This window comes from Lonchura striata, chromosome 1A (assembly GCF_050655825.1).
Source record: "Lonchura striata isolate lonStrDom1 chromosome 1A, ASM5065582v1, whole genome shotgun sequence".
Classification (NCBI taxonomy): Eukaryota; Metazoa; Chordata; class Aves; order Passeriformes; family Estrildidae; genus Lonchura; species Lonchura striata.
The window spans coordinates 36247961-36275293 of NC_140741.1; the positions used below are offsets into that span (position 1 = coordinate 36247961).

The following is a 27333-nucleotide window of genomic DNA, read 5'->3' on the forward strand; positions in this document are numbered from 1 at the left end:
CCATCTGTACCTTGAGTTTCTATATTTTTTTGTGTGTGATTCACCAACATTCTCATGTAGAAGTAGCTGTGATGCCAGCCTAAAGTTGAAGATCTGAGCTCTTTGAAGTCACTGACTTGGATGCATGAAAAGTGCAAGGATGGGAGAGTCCCAGTTTTATGATGGTTGGTACAGTTTTTCCAAAAAGATTGGTTGTGGATTTGAAAAAGAATACTTGCCTCTCCTCTTCTGAGGCTCTGTTTTGGATTGTTTTCAAAGTTTATTTTGTGCATTGCCTAACTGAAAAAACCCAAACCCTAACAAAGTGTATACATTCTTTAAGAGTAGGAACCTAAGGATGTGGGTAGGTTGTTTTGGTTTTGTTTCTTATTTTTAAATTTTTTTTGGTTTTGTTTGTTTTTGTTGTTGTGGGGGGGCTTGTTTGTTGGTTTTGTTGTTGTTTGGGGGTTTTTTTGAGTTCTTTTTGTTTTATTAAAATAACAAAAGTAGGCTCTGGTGCTTAGCAAGAAGAGCTTCATGAAAATCCTACTGGAAAATAATTCCTGGCTGAAATTTTCATTGTAAGTTCTTCTATTTTTAGCCATGACTTTGCTGTAACTGCAGCATTCCAACAGCGCAGGATTCAAATTTGTCTGTGTATGTTTTCACAAAGGGGAAAACTATTAGAAATATTTGATAGTCAACAGGGCAAATCCTATTACTGATTTTTATCACATAGTTGACAGAGTAATAAATATTCCTCAGAGCTAAATATTGTTAGACCCTGTTGGTGTGTGATTAAACAGTTTATTAATTCAGTTCTGGTGAAACCTGGTTATAAATTGGACCCTGGTAGACTAAGCTGTATATTGAGCTGAAACACAACCAGACACAAACTATCATTAAACTTGTGGTTTCTGTGAAGTCTATCTAAAGAATGCTGAGATACTGTTGACCGTATCACCTTCTGTGGCAAATTCTTCTATGCACATACACCCATTTCAGTCCATGTGGATGCAGAGGTGACAGGGTGATTAAATTTGAACATCTGCTATTTTGCAAGATACCAGTAATTGCTAGTGTTTTCTTCCTAGAAGGCATTCTTACTCTGTGTGAAATGTTAGCTGCTCTACAGTAGCGCAACATCAGCTATTCTGTAGTACTTATGACAGGAATTAATACAAGACTTCAGTGATAAAAAAATTTTGTTGTCTGTTTTTTTGTTTTCCCTTTTTGTGGCAGCGTGTATTTCTGCAGTAATACATAGTATAGGTTATTTTCTTTGTAGTAAGAGAGGATATTAATTTCTATCTGTGTGGATGCTTAGCACAGTTACAGCTGCTCCAATACCTTGTACTATCATTTGGCACTGGAATTGTTATTTACCAACCCAGAAGTATTTCTAAATTATTTAGATACCAAGCATTGAAGGGAAGAAACAACTAACAAACATACTTGGTGTAAACCCGTGCAGTTTAATATTAAGCTGGACAGACTGAGTTTGTATTTTATGACTTTTATCAATAGCCCATTTACCAATGTGATATGAGTGGGAGGAAGACAAAGAGTCACAAGGCGGGTTGGCCGTCCTTGTTTGAAAGACTGTTTAAATGTGTTTATAATACTGTAGTTCATGTCTGATGAGAAACCAGTACTCTGCTAAACCTCAGTTTTAGATAGCCTAAGGGGCTGGACATTGAGCTTGCATTCTGAAGTGCTGCATGTTTGATCTTCCACTGGTAGGAGAAAATACACTAAAAGTTCACCAATTTTTATTATACCCCAGTATATGAGCGACTTTCTCAAAAAAGAAGAGTATTTTTTTCTTTCTATGTTTCTAGATTTGCATTTAAAGGTAAACTGCTGGAGATGATGCCTGTATTAATTACTATACATATTTTTGCCTTGAAATGGAGAGCATGTGTCTTTGCTATTTAGATTAGGAATTTTAAGGTTCAGACAAGTTGTTTGATTTTGAGATGGATTTTGGTGATGCCACAGTGTCACCACAGAGCTAAGCCAGGCTTTGCAGGAAAATGTGCACTCTCTAGGTCTCCCATTTTTGTGGAGCAGAGTACCTTGGTCCTGGGATTCAATGCCAGTTTCTCTGTCTTCCTGTGTAAAAGCATGGTGTATTTTGTTGACCTTGTCTTCCCTGACATAAATAAACCCCTTGCTGTGTGTGTCCTTGAAAGACTTTCAAACGCAAGTGCTTTGAAACAGTTCCTAATTTCCTTAAGTGGGAGAGGGAGCCTACAGAGGAGACATGAGTTGTTTGGCTCTGTGGGATATGGGGAGTTGTGCAGCAATGAAGGTGCTGCCTGCAGAACACAGCAAGCAAGAGCAGCTGTGTATTTGAGCAGCATGGGGAAGCATGACAGGAATTGAACTGGTCGGAGTGTCCAAGTCTTCTTGCAAGTACTTGACTTAAATCCAAATGTTTGCTCTGATCATGTTGATGATCTGCTACTTTCATCCTGGCACTGAGCAGCTGCCTTGAATGCTCAGCAGTGTTGCAGAGGCAATGCAGCACTATTTGGTGGCCTTACCCAGCAGCTCCAAGTAGCAAGAACTGTCTGGCCTCTTGAGGGCAGTTCAGGCAAATACATTTGACTTAGGACAGCAAAGTTGGATAGTGCCATTAGAAGGCCATGAATTTTAATTATTTTCTGTATATTTCTTCATTAGTGAAGAGACCTTTGCTCTTGCTTTAGAAAGGAGGCACAGTGCTGAAAGGTACTACCTTTGACAGTAGTAATTTCAGTGTTTTCTGCATGTCACATGGTGTCTGGACTCCTGTGCCGTGCTTTTTACTGCATGCTGTATTTCTAGGCTCACCTGATGGGAAGTGACTACTTTGTTTTTGGGGACTTAAACCTTGAGTGTTCATTTGACTGGGTGTCACTGTGTTTGGCCTCATGATCCTTTTGGAGCAAACCTTGTAGCTCTTTTCTGCCTTGTTCCTGTTTTCCCTCATTGCCACTTGTTACACTGTTAATACTGCTTCTTCCCTCCAAGTTCTTGTGAGTCGTCTATAACCAGGGCAGTAGAGGAGAATGAAATGGCACCAGAACTGAAAAAGGCTCTGGAATAATGCTCCAAGGTCAAAAGATGAGGGAAGATAGTAATAAAAGGGTTGGTGAAGTGATGTATGTGGGTACCACAAAACTATAGGAAAGACAGGGACTGATATGATTGTAGGTTCAAGGCACTGGGGTTGTTAAAGGGTGGAGAGTTGTGAGTAATACCAGGATGGGAATGAGGGATGCTGTATCTTGACTGAGAAAAGATGAGGAGCTGCTGAGATAATATATGGTCTCGCTGCCATAGTGTGGGGCTTTTTTCCCCTCTGTCCTTTCCAGCTCTTGTTTTCCCATTGCTTGTTGGCCCAGGTTTTTTTCTCTGCTGAAATGTACAAGAAATAGGAGAAGTTCCTAAGAGCAAGGAAGGAGTAGATGAATCCACAGAGCCTAGCCAAATCTCTATGTCATGTCTGAGACACCGCCCTGCCTCACTGGTGGGGTATGCCTTGTTGCTGTTGTCCAGCTGCATTCTTGTTGCCACAAACTGAGTACGGAGTGGATGTCCTGTCAGGTAAATTAATCTTTTTATTGGTAAAACATACCACTTTGACTTTTCAACCACAAAGGCACTTTGCTGTGTCCATGGGGGCTGGTTTTATATCAGAAGATGGTTTTATACAATAAGAGCATTTCTTCACTCAAAATGTTGATTGTTTGAAGTGTCTTGGGGCATGTTGAAGGAGAGTCATTGTGTATCAGCTCCAAAGAGGTCTATTTTACAAGAAAAAGGGCTTTCTTGACTAAGGAAACATTTTTAGATTGTGTAATTTCCTTGGTGGAAAATAAAGAGCAAGGTAGACAAATAATAACGGTAGACAAATGAAGGAAGCTGTATTTTGAAAAATCTGTGCAAAGTAGGAAACTTTTGGTTTTTATATAAATCTTATGAAATGGGAGAAGAAAAAGGGGAAAGGGAATATGACAAGCCATAAGAAAATCTCAGTCTGATGTCTGTCTTCACCTATGTCCTGTTTAGTATTTTACCTTGCAATTACCCTTATCTTGGGAAGTTCACCAACTTGAGGTAATTGAACCCTTAGCAAATAAATCCTAATAATTGTTTGGAGTGTGTTTGCTTATTTCCAAAATAATACCAGTTTACATATATAAGCAAGGGTAACCATTAAAGTTAAAATTTACAACAGGTGAAGAATATCCTACAGAAGAATCAAGGTTGTGAACAAAAATCTAACTATTCATAAATGATTTTATTTTTTAAAAAACAAATGGCATAGTGAAAAGAACTTGGATACATAGCTTTAAAAACTAGAATGTTCATTGCCATAAAAAATTAATTTAAAAATTACTTATAAAATTTTACAGAAAAGAGGTGGACTTTGCAAAGATCACAGACTTTAAGACATTTTGATAAAATTTTGTGATCTGGGAAACCAAATCTAAGATAATAGAGCTGCTTGATCCTTTTTCTGTTGAATGTATTTATTTTGAAGAACTGGATGACATTCCATAGCTTATGTTGCAAGGTGATGGTTTCTGCTCATTTCCCTGTTGACTTTTGGCTGTGTCTCTCCCAGATTTCTGTGTTGTCAAACAAATAAACCAAATTTAAAATCAAAATTATTAATGGACTGTTAATTCCTACAGGGCTCAGGGTGCAGGGGAGGGAGGCAGGGGAAAATCTGTGCTGCTGAAGTGGATAAACAGGATGTCAGTTTTCCATGCAGCTTGTCTGACTCCGTTTAATGAGTGTGTGCTCCATTTTTAAGAAATCTTGCTGGATTAATCATTAAAATAACCTTGTTAGTTTGGAAACTGACAAAATAATAGGAATCATAGCTTCTTAGTTATCAAAGGAGGAAGGACTTGTTACGTTTTACACAGAATAGTTCTGGTTCCTGTTGGTGATGCAGTGGTGATGGTCATCTGAGGTTTCCCAGAGGGCAGAGAGATGTTTGGATGGTTTGCATCTCAGAAGATCAAGGCTGATGGTCTCAGGCTGTTAGCCATTGGGAAATGCTATGCATAGCTCTTAAAATCTGCTGGCATTTGCTTTACATACCATATGCTCTGATCTTTTAGAGATTATGGTAGGGTTTCATTCTGCAGCTGCCCTCTTGGAATGTCCTTTAGCCCCTGCCCTTCCAGAGCTTTCTTCACCTCTAATACCACATGGAACATGTTGCTCAAGAAAGCAGTGTGAGACAGCAAGTCTGAGGAGAATCGAGTTGTTGATCAGCCAATCTTTCTTTGCTCTGGCATAAGGGCTGGGTTTTTTCTCGAGTCTGAGGGGAAAAAAAAAAGGTTTCATATCTTCTGGGAGAAAAGTATTTGGGGAGAGAGTACTAAAGCTTGAAAAAAATATTTATGAAATAAAATGCAGGTGATTTGAATTATGGTTCCTAATAAGTACACTGATCCTTTAAAGAAAGGTGCATTTGCTCAGAAGATGAAGGATTTCTACAGTCTTGTAGAAGAGGTTCTCCAAAAGTTTCCTATGCTCTCTCTTTTCTTCACTATATTGCAACTTCTGGTTCCAGTAGGTAGCCCCTACCTGCCACTGTATTTGCTTTCATATATGGAATGTACACTTGCTTTCTTACTGTCTGGAAGTGGGCTTAAGAAGTCAGTATTTTGACTGTGTTGTGTGGTGGGATATACTTATTCTCTAGGGACTAATTACATAGATGGTGAAGTCTCCTCAGGCTGATAGTAGCTAACTAGGAAGCTGTCAGAACAGAGCATGATGCAACATAAAATCAAAAAGGTCTGAGTGAGGACAAGATCAACTAAATGATTCTTGTGCCTTTCTAGTTCTGATGAAACTTGGGTTGGCACAGAACCTTAAGTCTGTTCACGTTCATGGCTTTTGCTTCCAAATCACACTTGCAAGCTGCAAACAAAACGATCACTGGTATGAGTGGGCTCAAAGGAGCATGACTGGTGATGTGTTTAGGTCTTTGATTCTTGTGCACAGGCTGACAGCATACTTTTACCAGTTATAGTAGCTGCTTGCTGATGCAGGATTTCATAGGTTATTGGTAACAAATTACTGAAGTCATCAGTGGTAGAGTGAAAAAATGTGAAAAAAAAACCCATTACTTCCAGAATATACATGGGCACACTCAGCTTTGTAGTACGGCAGCTCTTACCCGCTTGAGTTGCTTGACAGCACAATTCTGATATATTGGTCACTAAATACCCCAAGTGACCAAATTTCTGTTAGAGTTCCTGGCCTTAGCTTTTTTTCTGGCAGAATGTTTACACAGGGTTCGGAAGGGCATCCTCAGAGGACAGTCACGTAGGTTGTGCATCTGTGCCAGTAGGATCATCATGGTAGCTGAAGTAGGGCACTGGCTGTTGACAATTGCCCTGGTGGTTGCACTGAAGGAAACTACTGTAGGACACTAGAGTTTTAACTCAAGTTTTCCATTGCTAAATGTAGTTAGAATTCAATATTTGTGCTGGAAAAAAATCTATGAGAAGAATTTAAAATCTCTCTCCATGTACTGTGTTTTCTTAGTGTTCTCCATCATTGTGTTGCTGTTCTGTTAGTAACACAAGTAGGTTATTTTTTGCCACTTCTTTTCACCTGTTGCCTGAAAAGCATAGACAAATTATGTGAGGTTATTAATTGCAGATACCATGTGTATTCAACACAGAATCTCTAGAACTGCAGTAAGATTTTATATTGCATATCTGCAAAAGATTGTTGCCCCTAAGTTGCAACAAAAAAATACTGTACTCAGCAGGTTGGGAAGCCATGAGGGAGAGATTTTATGTTGGGAGACGCTTCACTTGTGTGCTCTTTGCTATCACTCTCTGAACAGAATGGGAGTCATTGGAAAAAACGCTCTTGAAACAAATGTAAAATGCCTTATATTCAGTAAAAGTGATATGGTGCTTGCATTTGCTATTTTTATTTGTGTTTTTGTCTAAGTGAATGAGATGATCAAGAAAGAAATATTTTCCTGGAATATATTTGGTGGTGGTGGACATGAGCTTAGTTTGGTAGAACAAATGTAATACCAAAAAAAGCCTGTCATAATTTACTTAGGATGAACTAATTTTGTAACTTAGTTTTTAGCCTTATTGCAGAGACAGGGAGACATTTTGGGCATATGCCAGAGCATATGTGCTCCATGTATGGGACACTGGCATACACTGGCATATATGGAGCTTGTACCCTCTTGTGGGGTGCCACCGTGGTGTGCAGAAATGTTATTCAGACAACAGTTCTTGATTATATTTACACAGCCTATACAGACCTTTATAAAAATAGGTTTTAATTACTTTGATTTTTAATGCATATCTGAAAACATCATGTATGTTTTTTAGTGCTTTATCAGGTTCTGATAGCCTTTATGCAGATAACTATTTGAATTAGGATAAAACCAATTCAATACTAGTCCCTGTTTTTTGATTTGGTAGGTGTTGGTTTTGTTTTGGTTTGATTTATGACTTTATTTACTTGATGGCTACTTCCCTTCTGTGGCTGAAATTCATCATAATGGGATTTGCATTCACTGGCACCCTGTCCTTTCTGTCTTATATATGAGTTCCCTGTAGATGTGAACGTGGGGTTGTTTGACTCACCCAGGAGCTCTATGGAGGCTGTTACAGGTTGCAGTAGGTGAGTGTAAGCTGGTAGCATTTCTGCACTAGTAGGTAGTGTTTCAGTGATGGGATTCTGTGCTGTTGTTGTGTGTGGTTTCTGCATTGGAGGTTTCAGAATTTGAATACTGGCTGTGGTCACTTTTGTGGCTGTAGCACATGAAGACTATTCCAGCAGAGCAGTGTCTAGTGATTATGTACGGAATATCTTTACTATCTTTCCTTTGGTGCTTCATGCCTCTTTGCATTGCTGAAACTAGTTTTCACAGTAATGACTTTGTTTCTATTCACACTTCTTGAATGTTTAGTCTCTTACACAAGAAATGTAGGAGAATGTGATTTTCCTGAGCTCCCAGGTCTTTCACCTCTCTTTCAGGACTGATATGGTGGAAAAAGAGTTGGTTAAGCCTTTGCAGTCTGTCAGTGCTGCAAATACAAGTGCTTGTGTGATGTTCCTGTTGGAAGACTACTGCTTTACAGAGCTGCCTCCCTCTCTTCTCCCTCCTTCCCTTCCAGCCTGTGACCTGTAGTAGAGCAGTTTTAACAAGGAGGTTGCTGGAGACCAGCTCCTGCTAACTGACAACATCCATTTTGCAGTGAAAGAATGCTGAAGTTGAGTATCTTGGCCACAAGCATGACATATGGAGCAGTAAATGGCTAATGCTTTATTTATTTTTTAGGTTGGCAAGTATTTTTACTTTGATTTATTACTCTCTGAAGAGTGTTTTTTGCCAGCATTTCAGTCATTCAGCTTCTCTCAAGGAAGCAACATTTTAGGTTTTTCACAGTTTTGCTGGAGGAAGAAATCCTTCAGTGAAACTGATGGGCTTGTAACAGGATCAAGGCACCACTCCAGTTTTCTGATTACTTTGCATAGTCAGACTAAGGAGAGAATGATAGTCATTTGCAATTGCCTGCGAAAGGGAAATGCTAGAAGTCTGTAGGATTTGCCTTGGTCTCCAGTTCTTAAAACAATCACAACTGTGCTTTTATCATCGCTTGTAGATGCCTTTGCAAAATTGTTCACTCCCTTATGTGCCTTCCCTTTCTTACCATCTCTATGCCAAGAACAAAAGAAAGAAACAAAGAAACAGCAGAAAATACCTCAGTAATGACCAAGAATACTCTGAGGGAGATGTTCTGTACAAGGCACTATCGGGGACTTCCTGGTGCTGTTTTTAGTGTGATACACAACTGTGCTCCTCAGTGAATTACTCATCTTTACAACATGTAGCCACACAGCCCACAGGAAGAAATATTAAGCCTGCTTCAGAACCAAGTCCCTGTTTCTGGCAAGAATCAGAAACATGGAAATGCAGGAAGATGCATTTAGCATTCAGACTCTTGTGGGAGTTTAACTGGGGAGAAGAAATAAGCATTGAAGCCAATAATAATTTCTAGATTTGGAAGATGGGAATTAGGGGTAATGCATTTAAATAACAGAGGATATTTTTCTAAAAAAAAACTTCTATAAGAAGTATTTGTTTTGCAAACCATGATATAGAGATATAATACTCCCTTTCAGTAGTGGAGAGAAACAACTTCCTGTGTGCGTGTTCAGTGTGCCTACAGTCACTCAATTCAGAGCATGGCCTTTCATGTGTTAAACTCATTGTTTTTTATGTTACGGACAGCAATGGGCTTTCTCGGGACAGAAAGCTTAATTCTGCAGTGCCCTGATGTATATAGATGTAGCTAGTCAGGAGTGCTTAGTCCCTGGCAGAGCCAGAAGTGGTTTATAAGTGAATCTGGCTAAATAGTTTTCTATCTTGAGCTGTATTCAGTAATAGGAGAAAATCTTGGATTTGGCTCTTCTGTCTTCTACCACAAGTACTATTAACTTACACACTGAGAAAGATGGAGAAGTTTCAAATGTTAAACTTGATGAATTAATTAAATGTTACGAAAAACTGCAAATTAAGAGTTTTGCAGAGGACACCGTGTGTACGCTCCCAGATGTATCACTTTCACCACAAGCAGTGATTTTTGTATAAGATTCAGAGATAGCTGACAGTCCCAAGCTTGTTACTCAGTTAAGAGTATAAACCCACTGAAATTGCTTCTGACAGCAGAGAAGTGAAATGTACTTTTCATTGAAACATTTAGTTTTTCTCCCTCTCAGAAATGTTGGTATTAGTCACAATGCCCTTAAACATTTTTTTTATTATAGTTATTTACTAAGAGAGCATGTGGCGCTAAAGCTTGTGTCATTCTTTCCTGCTTCCAAAGTGAATACGTAGAAAAGTATATTTCTGTGATTGCTGTATTTTAAAGAACCCTTTGCATAGCTACTAGGCACTGCAGTGATAGTAGATACAATTGCATAGAAGCTCATTAATTATTTTTTAGAGAAGGCGCTGTTCTTGGAATGTGTGACTCATGTTTTTCCTCTTTTGGACCTTTGGAGGATGACCATTTGGGTTATTGAAGGCCTATACTGGAGCGCCGTGTGTGTGCTTACAGGGTTGATTTGTAAGGAAATGCAGTGTGTTGTTCAGCTGTAACAACTGTAAATATGCAATGTAACATGATGAAGACTAGTAAAACAGGAATCCTTCTTTCAGTACCGTCTTTATTGGATAGACCTTTGCAGGGGGAGGGTATGGGTACAGGTTTCTTCTGATAATTAACATGAGTATTTTTACACACACTTCTTACATATCTCTGTATGTGTCTACATGCCTAATTCAAGGAGTTAGATTTGGTGAGCAAGTAGAGATTAAGGCAAGATCAGTAGCTGTCAAGGTATCTGAATTACTCAGTTCCAGACCTTTCATTCAGGTGAATGAAAAAGGTGCTATGTAGATGGCTGTTAAAGCTTAACATTTTTGGGTTTGTACTCTGTTTTAAACTGAGTAAATACATCTTATTCAACCATTAATAGAAAAAAAAAATCTTACCATAAGTACATGTTTTGGGTCTTAAATAGATTCCAGAATGAAATAACTAGAAGCCATTTGGCATATATCCTACTGATGGAATTATATATTCATTCTATTTTATTTTATATTGTGATTTTGTTTATTTGATTTTCAAATTAAATTAAAATCCATGAAGATTGTAGCTTTAAAGTCTTGTGTACTGAGAACGGAGGGAAGCTCTGACATGGAAGAAAGTTTGGACTCAAGAACATTGGAGAGTATACTTCTGCTTTAAACAAATGAGAAAAGGGTTATTTTTAATAGGGAACACCAGTTAAAACAGCCTTAAATTCCATGTAGCTTTATCCTGCAGTTCAGAAAGGGTTTGTTGATGCTATGAAGAAGATACTAATGCTCTTTATAACTGCAGAGACCAATTTTTCTTAAGCATCATTACCAAGGTTTGTACTTCTTCATTTACACTTGTATTTCCTATTTTTAAATAGTTCAAGGGTTATACCTTCTAATAGTAAAAGGTATTTAAATTATTTCAATTTCTAAATATTTATACAGTTAGACCAGACCTCATATACGTAAATCACTTTGATAAGAATGTTGTTTTCAAGAAAGTAATGTCCCATGATCTTAGCTTTTATAAAGTTTGTTGCCAGAGTCTTTTATATTTTGGTTACAAAAATGTATTTTTGTTTCCATGTCTTAAATCATGTGAAATTTTAATAATGTTTTCAGATGTTCTTTAACTTTGAAGAAAGACTTAACAATATTAAACTTTGAAAAATATTTTTATTTTAAAGACGATGAAAAATAGCTAAAACCATTCTGTTTTCTGCAGTATTTTGGAAGCTTGCTTGTTATATTCTGCGTTGAACTGGCCTGTGGTGTTTGGACCTATGAGCAGGAAATAACGGTGAGTCAGAAAAGGAGGCTGCATTCTTTCAGCAAAATAAAACTAAGCTTTCCATTAGCTAGCTGTTTTCTAATTGCTGTAGTGTTTATCTCTGTTCATTATTCTGACAGTTTAATTTCAACTGATTGCCTTCATTTTAAACAGAGAATTCTCCTGGGAGAGCTTGTCTGTCTGGAAGGGCCCTGTCTGGGTTTCTCCTTACCCCTTCCATATTTGAGAGCCAAATCCTTTATCCTCCCATTTAAGAACTTAACTTTTTTGTTAAAATTAAATTTATTGCCTGTTGCTCAGGCAGGTTGTCATTGAAGTTTTTTTATATTTTTGAGGGTAAATTAGAACTTCAGGCTTAAATATGGATTTTGAGAGAGGATACGAGATAATTTGAAGAGATTTTGTCGCAAAAGTTCTCTGCGTTTTAAAGAGCATTGCAAACAGACAGCATGTTCTTTCCATAGAGGACTTGCTGTCTGCTAAAATGTGCACACTGCTTCCACAAGCTATAAATGCCATTTTTAAGCCAAACATGTCTTGACTATAAAACACCCTTCTGTAAACTTATAAAGAGATTTTATCTCTCTCTAGTTTTTATAAGTACACCAATCTTTAATTTTTCAAACTGAGGACTTGTAACAATCATGTAAGAAAATAGGTAGGTGTTGAGCAAATTAAACTGAAATGTAGCTGCTGGCTGCTATATCCTTACATCTTGTACTCAGTCTGGTACATTTGTATGAACAGAGGGACAAATATCTTTCTCTCAACTGCCAAGATATGCCCAATATAATGGTCTCTTCAACAGTGAATGACAATTATATTGCAGTAAGATGTGAAGTAGCTTTCTTGCTATTTACATAGTTCTTGGACCAAAGGAATTTCTGGCAGATTTGAAGTTACATGGCAGGACTTTGCATCAGAATTCATTCCCATGCAGTACAGATTCCAGGGAGCTGTTCCAATATAATAGAGATTAAGACTGTTCCTTTGCTTTAAATGTCAGCTTGCGTTGATTCATTTTAAAATTGGGAATACAGGCAAAAGGCATTCCTCATGTTATGGGCACAGCTGCCCTCTGCAGGGGTTTTGCCAAGGATGATTATTGCAACTAAAATGCATAGTTCCACAGAAATATTGTCAGTGGAAACTGCCTGAAATAAGCCTGTGCCTTCACAGCACTGGAACATGGGTTTTTAGCCTTCACTATTTAGGTAGAAAACCTGAAGTTATGGTGTGTTTTAGTCTGACCCCCAAGCTTTTGGTTATCTACTGTTCTAGTGAAAGGCAAACCTGGGACAGTTTGTTAAAGGCTGCCATAGCCCTACCATATGTTATGTCACTGGTCATGGTGTTTCCCTTCAGAAGGAAACATGGCTGTCCCTCCAGCCCTTCACTAAAGGAAACAGCAGTGAATTACATGTCTGCATCTTCTGCGGTGGGTCACAGCAAACACAGTTGCTCTTTTTTTCTTTTCTTTGTCTCTTTTCTTCTCTGCCTATATATATATATATATATACACATATATATGTATATATATATATATGTATATATATATGTATTTTTTCATTCTACATATCTTGAAATACTGGTTTAGGCTGGGTCTTTCTGGTTGTTGTTTTTTTGTTATTTTCTCTTTCCATCTGATTTCTTACTATTCCCTTTGTCCTAACACTACTGCTCTTGATGTGATTAGGTAAGTTTCTTGCTGCTGAAAACCGTAAGGAATGTGGCAGTCTTGAAGAGAAGAGTTATTTTTCAGTGGTTCTTCCATACCTGTGCAGATCATAGAACGTTCCATAGAATGTGCTTCCTCCTACTTGATAAAGATAAGACAGTTCCCTCTTATAACCATAGAGTTGTCTTGATATCATATTGGTTTCAGTGTAGCATTAAATCACATGAGCCCCTGGTGGGTTTCAGAGATCAGTTGGCATTAGTGTAGGTGGGTGTGTAGGTAGTGTGGGTGATGTTGTCAGAAATGTTACTGAGACATAACTGCCTCTGCTGATCTGGTATGGGTATGTGGACAAGTTGCTATAAGAGTCCTTGCATAAACAGCTTTCCTTCCAGCTCATGATAGCTCTCAGCCTGCAGTGTGCCTCATGACTAATTTATTCCACCCACAAGATTGAAAAGCCAGTGTGGGTCCTTAGCTTATTTAGGCATTGATCAAGCTTTGGTAGAAAAATAATAATGAGTAATTAGATCTCAGTGGCAGACTGAGCTTTATAGAACTTAGGCTGGAATCAAAGCAGCATCTCTAGATTTTGTTTGTCTACACATGAGTATTGGTTATAGTCAAACAAATGCATCTCAGTCATGTATTACTGCGCACTAGCATGTATATAGGTGACAGAAAGATGTATCTCAATGTACCTATTACCTGTACATTTTACCTGTTGGCATTCTTGCAGCGAACACACTCCTTAGCTCCAGCATTCAAATTGCTTTCCTACAGTGGGGTTTACATTGTTTTACTTTGCTTTTAATTTCCTTCTCTTGCTTCTTGATTTTTTTTTCCTGCTTTCCCTTGATTTCCCAAAGAAATTGGATGTATTCTGTTGTAACCTTGGAATGTGTTTAACTCAAATAAGTTAATAAAAAAAGATTCTAGCTTAATTGTAGCACTGTCAAATATTATCCAAAGAAAGCAGAGTGCTAGCTTACAATGCAGACGAGAGAGAAATGCATTGTGTACAAAACTAAATTTATTATAGTGACTTGTGTAAATGTTTGTGATAGAAATATTCTGTAATAATGCTTTTACATATTTTTAGTAGTGTACTTCTAACATATTTTTCATGTGAATCATCATGAGTTCAATGCAAAAATCTGCTAAGTGAAAGGCATGTTAAATTTATGGACCTTATTGATACCTTGACGATATGAAGCTTTATTAGGGCATCAAAAATGTAGTATAACTTAGCAGTGGTAATGAAATGTTATCAAATGTTCCTATTTGTATTAGGGGTTCAGGCAGGCAGTGATGTCTCTATATTTTTGCAGAGCATCTAGCACAATGAAGACCAGGTTCCTTGGGAAGTACTGTGCAAATTTTCTTTTCTTTGGTAACATTTGTTGCTATTTACAGAATGCCTTTACTGTTAGCTTCAAATTGAATAGGAGAGCAAAATCATGCCTGCTAGATGAGCTGGGCTCCCCTTCCATCCAAGTGACAGCTGATATTGCAATTGTAGTTTCTTTCACCATGACATATTAAAGCAAAATACAGCATGGATGGTATGTGGTGACATAGAATGGTGACTGCAGTCTTCAGATCCTTGTTTTGTTTTGGTACAATGAAATTTATGCTGCTGAGTTGAAGTGAGGTTTTGATTTTGACTCATAACTTCACTGTATGCCACATGCCATAGCACTTGCCTCTGTTTGCAACAAATTTTTAACTGAGATGTCGTATTCAGACAGTGGAGTGCTCCAGCACCTCACTTCTGAGTTGTCACAGTTGAAAGAAAAATACTTCAGGAATCCTTTCAGAAGAAAAGATGTTCATAAGGCTGTGAGTGTATTTGGGAAAAAAAGTTATAGGGCCTTGTCTGCACTTCATACTGTTCTTCAGCAAGTTACTGAAATAGAGCACATTCAGGATACCTGTGTGCAGGACTCCAAACAAAGCCTGAAAATGGCTGAAAAAACTCCAGGGATAGAATTAATCTCAATTAATTTTACATATGTAGAAGTTAGACATTTAAATCAAAGTTTTTCACCTTAGACAGTGAAGTAAATTTGAGATTTCAAGGGAATGTTTAATCTGCTCTGTTTAAATTATTTATCTTGAGATTAATTTCCCCATTTGACTGCCTTTTATTTGTATTATCTAAGGCAACACCAGGGGGATACCTAAACTAGGGCAGACAAATACCATTCGTGATGACTTGGATGGGACTCAGTTCTAAGTTTTATGCCAAGTAAAAAATCTGGTAATGATACAAATAAATTGTACCAAATAATCCCTGAATGTCTCCAAAATGTAACTGCTCTTCAGTGTACATTAATTTGTAAGCAAAGGACACAAATAACTTTTTCTTGATATTTTAAGAAAAGCTTGTAAAGTGTTAGTATCATAAAAATTGCTACACTTCCTGTTTTGTTTGTGTACACAGTTATTTAGTCATTGCACTGGAAAGATCTCAGTACTGATGGAACCTGTGCGTTTGGAGCCACAAGCCTGCTGATCCACTGTGTCAGTCACTTTTCTCTCCTTGCTCCAGGTTCCAGTGCAGTGGTCCGATATGATCACACTGAAAGCCAGGATGACGAATTATGGCCTACCTAGGTACCAGTGGCTGACCCATGCTTGGAATTTCTTCCAGAGGGAGGTAAGATGATAGTTAATTCATGAGCTAAAGGAGTACCTGCTCAGTGAAAAGGTTTGGCTTTAAGAGGGTAGGCAGAATAAATGCAAATTCATTTGGTATGAAACACTGTGTAATGTCTTTTAACAGCACTTGATATGCAATTCTTTGGTTTTTGTAGGCTCTAAAGGTACTTAAACACTGAAACCAGAATGTTAATGGATTAATTTAAATTTCTAATATTCTTATATCCTTTTTCAGTAAGGTTAGGACACCAATATCTTTTAGGATTACAATAGCATTAAAGGATATAATGTATGTAAAATTAAAAATCTGCAGGTAAAGTAAAATGATTGTGCCTATATGTTGTTTTAATATTAAACTGTGCTCCCCTTCCCATAGGCTCTGTTAGTTTCCTTTCATGGAGCTGTCATGGTTAAGATATGTTTAGCTGGAAAGGAATGGGAAAGGAAGTTTCCAAAAAGATGCCAACACTGTCTCTTTGGCCGAGGTTTGTGAAAGTGATGAGGGTTTTTATTTCCTTTGACTGGGGGGTGGGAAACAAACCAAAAAGTTTCCTTGTGTATTCACAGCTTTGCCCTCTAGCCTACTAAAATTCAGAAATGTTTTTATAGTATGAAATATTATGTTACAGAAACATGAAATTGCCCAAGGTAAAACCCATTAACTCCAAATATAACTCACGTGCAGGAAGAGAACTCTTTAAATGCCTGTCATTGTGCTGCCCTTGTTGAAATGTTGAAATCTATCATTGTTGCACAGATTTCCTGTTTATTTAAACATTTCCTGGCAGCACTTGGTTAGTCTGTATTTATACTAAAACCTGGAAGAAAGAGGTTACACACCAGCACCCCCGTCCTCCCCCTCCCAGATCCCTGCTCTGGCCATGTGAGTGCTCTGTGAAACTGATTAATTCTTCATATGCAGGTAGAGTGTTTATGTCTGTTCTGAACCTGAGATAATACAATCAAATGGTCACAATCAATTTGCCTTGAATAGAGCTGGTACTGTATCTTGGTTTGATTGTATAGGCTGATTAAATACTGCCTCCTCTCCCAGTTGTTACAGTTTCATCATAGTGGTTATAATATGAATAGTAATAATAAAACTTAGCAACTAAGCCTTAATTTTTCTAGGGGAGAAGAATTTCCTTTAGAAGTTAGAAGAAGTTTCAGAAGTTAGATTTTCCTTATGGCACCTGTACCAGATAAATGATTTGGGAAACTGAGAAAGCTCTTTTATAGTTTCTACTTAATTGGTGGACTCTCATTTATATTCCATCTACTAATAGTTTAGATGCTGGATGTATGAGCCTGGTATGTGCTTTTTGTCTGAATAAGCACTTGTGGCCCTTTTTGGTCAGCAGAATTTTAATTTCAATTCTGTTCAAATCTGTGTTGCAATTTCAAATCTCTTCTGTTAAAATCTGTGTTAATGTCTGTTCAGAGGTTCAGTCCCGATCAGCTTGGTATTGTTTCTTCTGTATCTTTTAACATCTGAGGGAGATGGGAAATTGTTCTCCCCAAGTCCTCTTGCTGGTCTAATATCAAAGTTATTACTATGGTAGGGAAGATGGAAAGGGTCAGCAAAGAAGAGCTTGTTGGGGGGAGGAAGGATACAAGAGAACAAAGATGTTTAATGAGGTGGTCTTTGCAATTGCAGTGAGGAGCTGAAGTTTGAGCTTTGCTTAAAGTCCAGTGCTGGGAGGAGTTTGAGTAACAAACCAATAAAAACTGAGACATGAGAGCTGTGATAAAGAAGGGAGAAGTTAGACTTTTAAGAGGAATTGAAGGCACAGTGTGTGCCAGCATGTCTGGGCACTGATCTGCTTGGTTGTGAACAGTGAGTGGTGTGGAATACAGGACTGGCTCTGAAGTGGGTAAAGAGGGGCAGCTGTGTTCCCAAGCCTGCGGGATCAAAGGACTCCGGGAATTCCTTACATGCAGGCTGGTCCTGGAGGACATTCAGGCAGAGAAAGGTAGCATCTTGTTTCTGCAAAGCATCTTTTCAGTCATGTCAAGTCCACATCCAATGCCAAACCAAATCTAATGCAGCTGCTTCACCCTTTTCTGTGTGAAAGCAGCTGCTAATGTGGGAGACTGGTCATTTGGCTTTAAATCTTGGGGTGTATTTTGCAGAGAAGAAGACAGGTTGTTGGTCCTGGTGGGTTTTGTAGCCAATTACAGCTCATCTGCTTTGCAGCCAAACTTCTTATTTTTGCGGTTGATTATGTTGCAGTATTTATTTTAATGTGATACCCTTCCCTTCCATTTTCAGTTTTCCTTTCAGCATTTGTGATTTCTATACATTTTTGTTTACTCTTCTAATTGTTTTTCCTATATTCAGGTAAATCTGTGCTTTTTCTGTTTTCAACAAATGTGTCTGTAGTTGTACCCTTGCAAGAATAGTCCTCACTAGTATGACCTTTTTCTGCTACTCCTTTCAGCCATAGGTATACTTGTTCATTAGTCCCCATTTTGACCTGAAATTGTGTTAGTTCCTTGTAGTAAGGATAGGAGAATCCAGAGATAGGACAATTTCCATGAAGCATCCTTTGAGGAAGCAATTGGGATTTCAAGGACAGAGCAGTATTGTTGACTGTTTCCGAAATATTCATTGGTCACTACATGACATTTTTCATGTTGCTTTTATGTCAACGTACAGAAAAACAAGATACATGGAAGCACTCATAGATCTTTTTAATTCTGTGTAAATATTTTGAAAGTTAGTATTAGGAACTTCACTAGGTTTTTTGATTACCTACTTAACCTGTTGAAGAAGTAGCATCATTATTACTGATCTTGGCTAATCCTTCCTTTGCAGTTTAAATGTTGTGGCGTGGTGTACTTCACAGACTGGCTGGAAATGACAGAATTGGACTGGCCACCTGATTCCTGTTGTGTCAGAGAGTTCCCAGGATGCTCTAAGCAGGCACATCATGAGGATCTCAGTGACCTTTATCAGGAGGTAAGGGGAATATGTTGGACGGTTTTGTACATTCTTCCTGACCCAGTAATTTTCCAAATTCATCACTTGCAGTGCAATAGAGTAATTGTTTTGTGGAGTAGTTGTGTTTGTAGAACGTGTTTATGGTTATTATTTGCTAATGCTGAAGCAGAGGGAGAAAAGAAGGAAGAACAAACCCACCCACTTACCCTTACCTGGAAATGAGATAAGTTAATGGCAATGCAGGTAAAACCTGAGATGTACTTAAAATTTGAAGTGTTTGTTTTATACTGGTTAGGTTGGAGTTCAAATTTTTTCTAATCCAAGTTAAAAATTAGGTGTAACATAATGTCCAGCCTCCATCCCATCAAACTTCCACACAGTAAGTGGAAGAGTACTTTAGTGAATTGTACAGTGAAGGATGCTTTTGATAATTCCTTTGAAAGATGAGAGCTGTCTTGTTAACAGGAATGATGCCTCTTACAGGAGGCAGGTAATTCGGTTGTTGTACTCTGAGTATGTGTAGGAACTTGTTCTGAAAATGCTCTTTCTACATTACCTTATGATCATTTAAAAAGAATTACAAAGAAAGCCTTAAAACAAGGCAAGGACCTGTTTGAACTTGAAGTGGATAAGGGAGGTCATCATGGTAGCAAGATACTACCTTTTTTAGGGAGAAAATTATAAAAACAAGTATGCTCTTTACTAAAACTCTGTCCTCACAAATATTGTCTAAAGTCATCTTTTTCTGAAAACTACTTTATTAGACACCATTTTTTTATGCTAGCAGATCTCAGAAGACCTATAATTGTACATTCAGCAACAGTAGAGTGACCAGCAGTCCAAGTAGTCCCAACAGCAGCAGACAGAAAGAGTGGCTCGATCACGTAGTTGTGAGGATCTGAGAAGAGGTGCATTCTTAATTGGATTGCTTTTAGAGTAATACAGGGAGGAGGATGGCCTTAGGATCATGCTTTCAGATGCTGCAGCGTGAACATTTCTCCAGTGGATAGTGCAGCTCTGCATTATAGAAGAGTACCCAAAGAACCATTTTGTTTTCTCCCAGTCTTGGAGGCTGTTTTAGACCCATTCTTATAAGAATCTGTTACATGGCTCCTGTTAAGGAGCTATGGAGCAACATCTCTGAAGCAGAGGAGATTCACTGTATAAACAAGCCAAAATGAATACTAGCTATTGCCAGGAAACAATCAGGTTTTGGGGAAATTGATTTGTGTGGTATTGACTATGAACAGAAATTATTTAATCTAATCTGGACTTTCAGACATGCATTTTAGGAGGCTGTATACCTCCACTAGGAAGAGAGAAGATAGAGCTGCGAAAAGGCAGGTGCCTCAGAAGGCCAGTCTGTGCTAGAAACCTTGAAGACAGTGACAGAGATTGTTTTTTTTTTTTTTTCCCACCAGCTACTTGTACATGCTCTCTTGCCTTCTGGTGAGGCTCACAGCACTGACAGCACTGTTTATGCTTTAGAAGTGTTAGTCCCTGAATGAGAAAGCTATTTAGCCTTCTTCTAACTATTCCCTTACACATTTTGAAAAGCTAAAAATTGTGGGTCTCTCTGCAATAATGGCTGTTCTTTGTAATACTGCTGCTACTGTTAATGCCATAAGGACAAGTCTGTTGTAAAGAGCCTCCAAGGAGTATATGGAAGTTGTAGAACATTCATTTGCTCCCTGCCTGAAAAGGCAGGAGTATGTAAGCAGTGTCACTCAATGAAAAACTGCTCTTGGAGCACAGTAAGCTCAAAAATTTCTGAGAATTATTAGTCAGTCATTGGAATGTAGTGTCCAAAGTGCATTGTTGGAACTCAAAATGTATCTCAGACATTTTTGGAGGTTCCAGGCCCTGGTCAGAAACATTTGAGACCCTGGCAGGCAGCTGGAAACAGCTGTAATTTTGAGTTTGAGCCATAACATGATTTACCAACTTTGCAGAAGTCACAAAAGTTTAGATATTATAGTAAAAGTAGTTACAAAGTAGAGGGAAGAATTTTTTTGTATTGTACAAGGGGGTTTTAACACCTGTACAGGGGGTTTTTTACTTTGTACATGGGAGTCAGAAGTTTTACGACAGAGGAATGTAGGCCAGTCCTGTTTTTCTTCTTTCTTCTTCCTTACCTCCATGTTTTTGATGATGTTAACAGTGCATGGTTTTCTTGTGCCACCTCTTTTCCTAGCATTTCATGCCTGTGCCATATTCCAGAAAAAAAACCTCAAAGAACACTTAACACTTCATATGGTCAAGTTCTTTTGATTCTATTTGGAGAAAATTAATAGTCAAAGATGATTATTACGTAGGACGTAAGGGCTGTGTTAAGACCCACTTGATAAAAGAAAGGCTGCTTGGCTTTTTTTTTCCAGAAGAAATCTGAAGGGCACTCTAATGGTTCTTCCCTTACTATACCGCAGAGCATTTTGGATGGATTCAGCACTTAGCAAAAAATTTATTTTTGGTTCTCCACTGCAGAATCCATTCCAAAAAGGGACAGGCTGTGTTCAGTAGTATCAGCCACAAAAATACTTCATTTCTCTTTGAGATACGTACAATATTTTGTTGGCAAAATGTTTCTTTCCATGGTGCTTGCCTGCGGGGTGTCTCACAGACTCTTACAGCATGCTTGCTAATAAGTTTATCGGTATTATGCAAAACCAGCTTACTCTTCCAAGACTAATCTGTCCAACTTCTCTCTTGGAGAACTAAAGGAAGAAAGCTTTTTTAGAAAGTGATTCAAACCAAACTTGCATAGTCTGGTAGTTTGAAAGGGAGCCTGATAAGATTAGCCTCGCTAGCCTAAAATTGGTTTATGTAAATATTTGGCAGCTCCATTCTGGTACTTCAGAAAAATTCTTTGTAGTATTTCAGAAAACTGAAGTTTGGTTTGTCTGGGACTGATAAATGTGGTTTTTTGTAGCTGTGCTGTGACCTTTTGCTGAGAACTCAGAACTTTCTATATTCTAAGTTGGAATCCTTCACAATTTAATTTTTGTAGAAAGAGGGGTGACTTAGAGTTCTGTTTGAAAGTACTTTTGTCAGGAATCATATTTTCCTTGTTCGATATTGAAAGCTATTTTTCAATTTCTTGAATTCCTTTTATTCTGATGACCTTCAGCTTTGGTGTAGTTTCATGAACAGACTGACCTTACAAAGAGCATGGTTTTGGGGGAAGTGTGAAGATAATGATGTGGCCTTTGGATGTTTGTTGTGGTCTGAGGACAAGAGGAACTCTGCCCATCTTGTGATTGGGAGCTGCAGTGTAGATAAAATGATTAGTGGGAATCAATATCTTTAAAAAAATTAGTTGCTCATGTTCAATATTTTCTTTTGGTTTCTGGCATAATTTTGGGTGTACTCAAAATTCACATAATTTTGTCTTAATTTTGGTTTGTTTTAATATTTAATTTTACAACTTGCTCTAATATGCTTTTGAGTATACTCAGAATTTGGGTGTACAAAAGATTTGTTCAGTTTGATGATGGCTTATCTTTTCTGCTCAGTGAAGTGCCTTATTTCAGTTCAGATTCTTATTCTATGATGAAGTAAATCAGTAATATATACTAAATAAGAAATACATTCTTTTTTCCATTTCAAGACTGAAAATACAAAGCAAATTAATCAGGCCTTTTATCTGTAGCTTTGTAGGAATCTGAAGCTGATTCTGCTGAATGATTGCTGCAAAGTTTTATACTATATTTGATTTGTCAACAAGAACTCCCCATTTAGTGACAAACTTTTGCTGAGGGAAGTGTATTTATGTACTGTTTAATTGCAGGCTGCCAACTATGAAAGTGTCACATAAGCAGAAATAAAATGCATGAGTGTGAAGTTAACAGGCTGTGTTTTCTTAGTTTTGAAACTGATTTTGAACATGTATTAGAGCAGAGCTCTAAGAGCATCATGCATAGAGGAAAAAAGGCTACCTAGATTGGGCGTAATTTGTCTCAGTTATGTTTCTGTGTACTGCAGGAGAAGGAGGCATTAATGTTATTGCTCTCTGTTAGTGGGTGTTTTCTCTAGGCAACAAACGAACTAAGTTTGAATATTGCTGTGGTGGAACATTTCTAAATTGTGACCAGCATGCACCTTCATCTCCTTAAGTTAAAAATATTAAAATGCAGCCAGTTTCTCTGTAATTAACAACAAATTTGGGAAGTGATGTAGCTGCAACTGCCTTCCAGTTGAAGAAAGGAAGATGCCAACGTGACAGGTTTTGCCGTTCCTCTGAAGTCCAATTACATTGCTTTTGCTAAAGTGTTGCTTTTTTTCCTTTTGAAATTTCAAAGAATGCATACTTAGTCCCTTTTCTGTCTTTTTTGCTGTTTAGAAAATGAAACAGTGAAATGAGCAGACATCGAAATCCTATAATTTATTCTGCTATAATTATCATAGAGTACATTAATTTTATTTAGATCCTAAATGAAAATCTGTTGACTACAGTGTGAATTCTGTGTGTGTGGCAAAAATTGGACCTTACATCAAATACTTTTAGGACTGTAGCATTTGAAATTGGCTTTGGGGAAATTGACTTTGGGGAATTTAAGTGTGTTTGAAAAGTGCTATTTATCATGTCCTGTCTTCAGATTCCATCACTTAGATTGATTGCTTTATTTTTGTAGAAAAGCTATAAGAAATATGAAGTGAGGATGTAAATGCAAAAAATAACATTTTCAAGACAGTGCCCATTTTGATGGGTTCCTGATGTCTGTGTCTGGGACCAGTGCCCATCCAGTTTGTTACTCTGAATTTTCCTCGATATGTATGTTTGATAATTGTGCTGTGAAACCCTGCAAAGCTTAGAATAGAGAATAAGCATCATGTAGAGTAGCAGAGGCTGCTCTCTTCTTGGTTTAATCATCTCTAAGATGCACATCACCCTTACTGAGCGACAAGTGTTGTAACTTGTGCTTGCACTGCTAGCCAGTAGTTCCCAAAATTGCTGCCTCTTTGTGGATCCATGCAGCCTTACAAGGGCTTGAGAGCTTTTCTGAAACCTTATGTGGTAGTTTTTGGCCATGTAAGCAAACTGCATTGAAGCCTGCATTGAAGGTTTGGAAAGAGCTAAATTCCACTTCTATGAACATCAGCTTACAATGTTTTAACATAGTTTTCATGGGATGTTTTCTGATGAGGTTATGCGGGTCCATAGATCTTTCCTACAATACTGTTTTAGCTTCAGAGTGTAGTATTATCTGTAGAAAAAGTCTAAAAGAGTTTAAAATAATTGACAACTTTGAAGATCTTCAATTTAAGGAGAGAAACAAGACCCTAAAAAGGACTTTAATGGCTTTTTAAACCTTCACAAAACCAGTTGAGTTTCTTTAACAATTAGTGAGAGTTGATAGGAATTCACATAAACTTTGAGGGATTTCTGAATTGAAAAGTAGCACAGATATCTTTCAATAAAGTCTCTGTGTATGAGAAATCTTAAAGTTGGAATTATGGAAGCAGTTAAAAAGTAGGCAAAATAATTTTCAAAGGGTTGTTTGAAGGAAGTGAGAGATTCTTGTGAGCCAGAAAAGACAGCAGTGGGTAGGATGAGCTAAGCCTCTGGAACTGCAACCCAAATATTACTGACTGTTTTTTAATCTATTTTTGTTTTATAGGGATGCGGTAAAAAAATGTATACTTTCTTGAGGGGGACAAAGCAGTTGCAAGTGCTGAGATTCCTAGGAATCTCTATTGGAGTCATGCAGATCCTGGCTATGATCCTCACTATTACCTTGCTGTGGGCTCTGTACTATGACAGAAGGGATCCCAGAGCAGATCAGATCATGGCACTGAAGAGTGATACCTCACAGGAGCTGTCATGTCATTCCATGGAGCTACTGAAACCAAGCCTGACCAGGATCTTTGAACATACATCCATGGCAAACAGCTTTACTACACACTTTGAAATGGAAGAGCTGTAAGTGATGCAAGGAATCTGCGAAGTCACAGAGGATTTTTTGGTTTGTTGTTACTTCTGTTCTGTTTCATCAAATATACCAGTCTTCTTTTGTGTCAGAAACCAGCTAATGAATGGAAGTGGAGGAGACCAACAAAGAAAGACGAGCCTGTTCCAACCTCTTAGCCATGTCTCAGCTGTGAAAGAGTTGATTTGGTGTGTTCATTTTTTAAAAGGCACTCATTCAATTGAGCACAGTAATACTCATTGTCACAAGCTGTGTGAAGTGTAAAACACTGACTCAGTCACAGATGGACTGAACCTATAAGGAAGCATGAGGGGAAGAGAAATACTCATCTTCTGAAGAAACAACTGTGCTTTGAGCAAACAAAATGTGACTTCAGCTGAAATTGACTTTTAATAAGCCATTTGGAAAATGTCTTTATCAGGGATCTATGTATGTATAATTGTGTGTTTTCATGTGTGCATGGAAAGCAGAGCTACAATTCAAGTTAATACTTGGATTTTAAAATTTGCAAGATTTGTAAAAAGGGCGAGATTTTCTTTTTTCTAACAAAACCTTTATCTTAGTTTTTGTTCTTAAAGATATTCTAAAACTTCTATTTTTATCGAACATAATGGTTTTTAGTTTAAAATATATTAAACAGGGATTGAAAACAAAACTATTGCTATGGACAATAGACTTTAGTTTTCTGGAGAATTCTTCTTTCAAACAGTTTGTTTTGTGGACTGTTTTTAGTAAAAAGGAAGAAAACTTTAAACATTCTTTCCAAAATGGGAATCAATATGAGAGTAGCACATTTTTATAGATAAATCTTTCCTCCTGTCTATGATTCCCCTGAAGCTAGAAACAGAAGATTGCAAGAAAGATGCTTACAGTTCTGGATGCTATTGCAATAATTGTAAAAGTACATGAGGAAAAATTTTACTTTGACTGCTTCATTAAGAGCTCTCTGGTGGCTTAAAATGCCAGCCAGGAACAGATTAAAATATATTTATTGAGGTGGGGAAAGTGCATTTTACTGTATTTTTATGAACAATGTCTATGTCATAGGATTATTTTTACAATTGGCCACGTTCTTGAAATATATATTTGTTCCAATGAGTATAGTAGTTTGTGGCAAATGGGCTTTTTACATAATATTACATTTTAAAAAATAGTTCATTTGTTTAATTTGTAAAAGAAAAAAGAAAGCAAGGTGTGATTTGGTAGACAATAAACTTACTTTTCTCTTAAATTCCATAATGGCTTTTTTATTTTTAGTCCTAGAGTGGGAGTGCTTTGGATGGGCATTGGGGGGATCCTCCTGCTAGTGTGAGTTAATTTGACTTGTCTTTACCCACTTGACCTACTCTGTTTGTGGAGCTGCAATGTCAGTGTAATTTTTTTTTTTTTTGAATTGCTTCTGAGAAAACTTCTTAAGGGCTTGTAAAATTAAGCTCTTCAGTTGTGTGGGCTGTTTGCTTTTCAGGAGTCTGCTTGGGGTATAATTACTTCAAGGGTACTATTGCAAGCAAGATTACCTTTCTGCTTTTGTACTTCTATAGATGCTAATACTTATTTTGAGAGGTAAAAAGAAGATAAAATGAGAGACCATCCCAAAATTTTGCTTGGAGTGTCTTTGTCAGGAATACTTTCTTATGCTCTGCTTGGGAAGCCTTGGCCTGGTGTTGCTGCACAGGTAGAGCTGAGTTCCACCCCTCCCACTGCTCAGCCGGGGTAGCGATGCCTGAGCTAGGTGAGGTCCTGCTAAGGAAGTTACCATGCTCAGGAGCAGGTGTCTGACAAAGTGGGAGTGCAGAGCAACTCCAGGCTTCACAGTGCTACTGCGACCAGTGGTGCCACACAGTGCATTGAGTCATCATTTGCCCCTGTTTAAAAACCAAAAAAAAAGGTCCACACAAACCACAAATTATGGAATCTTGATTATGGATTACATGTACGCAGCTATATTTGGCAGTGAATTACTGCTGAATGTAGGGAATTTTAGTTAAGTAATATAAAAAAAAGTAATGTAAAAATAAATATAAAATTCCCCTTTTCCAGGAAACCTTAGTCCTTAAAGTTTTACCCCAGGAGTGTCTGTGGAAGCTCCCTTAGCCATGCTTCAACTATTCCTAGTCTTTCCATACAAGGATTATTGGGACTATCATGGCGGGTTGCCTATGTATTTTATATCCAGGTTGGAGCTCATTGGCCAGCTGAGCAAGGGGGTAGTGTGGGGATTTAGAGATACTTAGAGCTCAGGTCATTTGGTTTTAAGCTGTCAGGGTGCTGAGGAAGCACTACCTTCAGGTGTAGTCAGGTTTCTTTAGCAGCAGAGAGATTGCTTTGGGGAGGCCTCCTTTGACACAGAACCAACCTCCCAAAGCAGTGTTTATGGGCCTCCACAACAATGAACATTTGCAGTCAGGAAAACCTCACTTGGGCTTGGCTACCCAAATCCTGAGCCTGTCTACATTCTGGGAAAGAATATTTTTATTTTGAGTATTTAACCACATTTTCAGAAATAGGTCTCATCTGTAAATTAGAGCACTCCAAGAATTTTTTTCATTGACTGCTCAGACTTTGAGGTGCCTGTTTTTCTAGAGCTTCTTCAAAGAGTCTTAAAATTAATTGGCTAGGCTGCGGTGAGCCTGCTTTTTTCCTGTAGAGCTTTAGAATTTGTGTAGGAGAGAGGCTGCCTGGCAAGACAGGAATATTTAGAGATAC

The 27333-nt window shown here is 37.9% G+C and overlaps 1 protein-coding gene across 4 annotated transcripts in view; it reads left to right on the plus strand.

The window, feature by feature from the left end:
• TSPAN12 (tetraspanin 12) overlaps nucleotides 1-25866 on the plus strand; it is a 41390-nt gene extending 15524 nt beyond the window's left edge. For 2 of the 4 annotated variants that reach the window (XM_021553449.3, XM_021553450.3), the window contains exons 5-8: nucleotides 11349-11423; nucleotides 15647-15754; nucleotides 18575-18718; nucleotides 24319-25866. In XM_021553449.3, the coding sequence (XP_021409124.1) occupies nucleotides 11349-11423; nucleotides 15647-15754; nucleotides 18575-18718; nucleotides 24319-24624 (633 nt within the window). In that variant the 3' untranslated portion in view covers nucleotides 24625-25866. The remainder of the gene's footprint in view (nucleotides 1-11348; nucleotides 11424-15646; nucleotides 15755-18574; nucleotides 18719-24318) is intronic. The other 2 variants (XM_085568629.1, XM_077783437.2) reach the window with 1 other exon arrangement.
• The last annotated feature ends 1467 nt before the right edge of the window (nucleotides 25867-27333 follow it).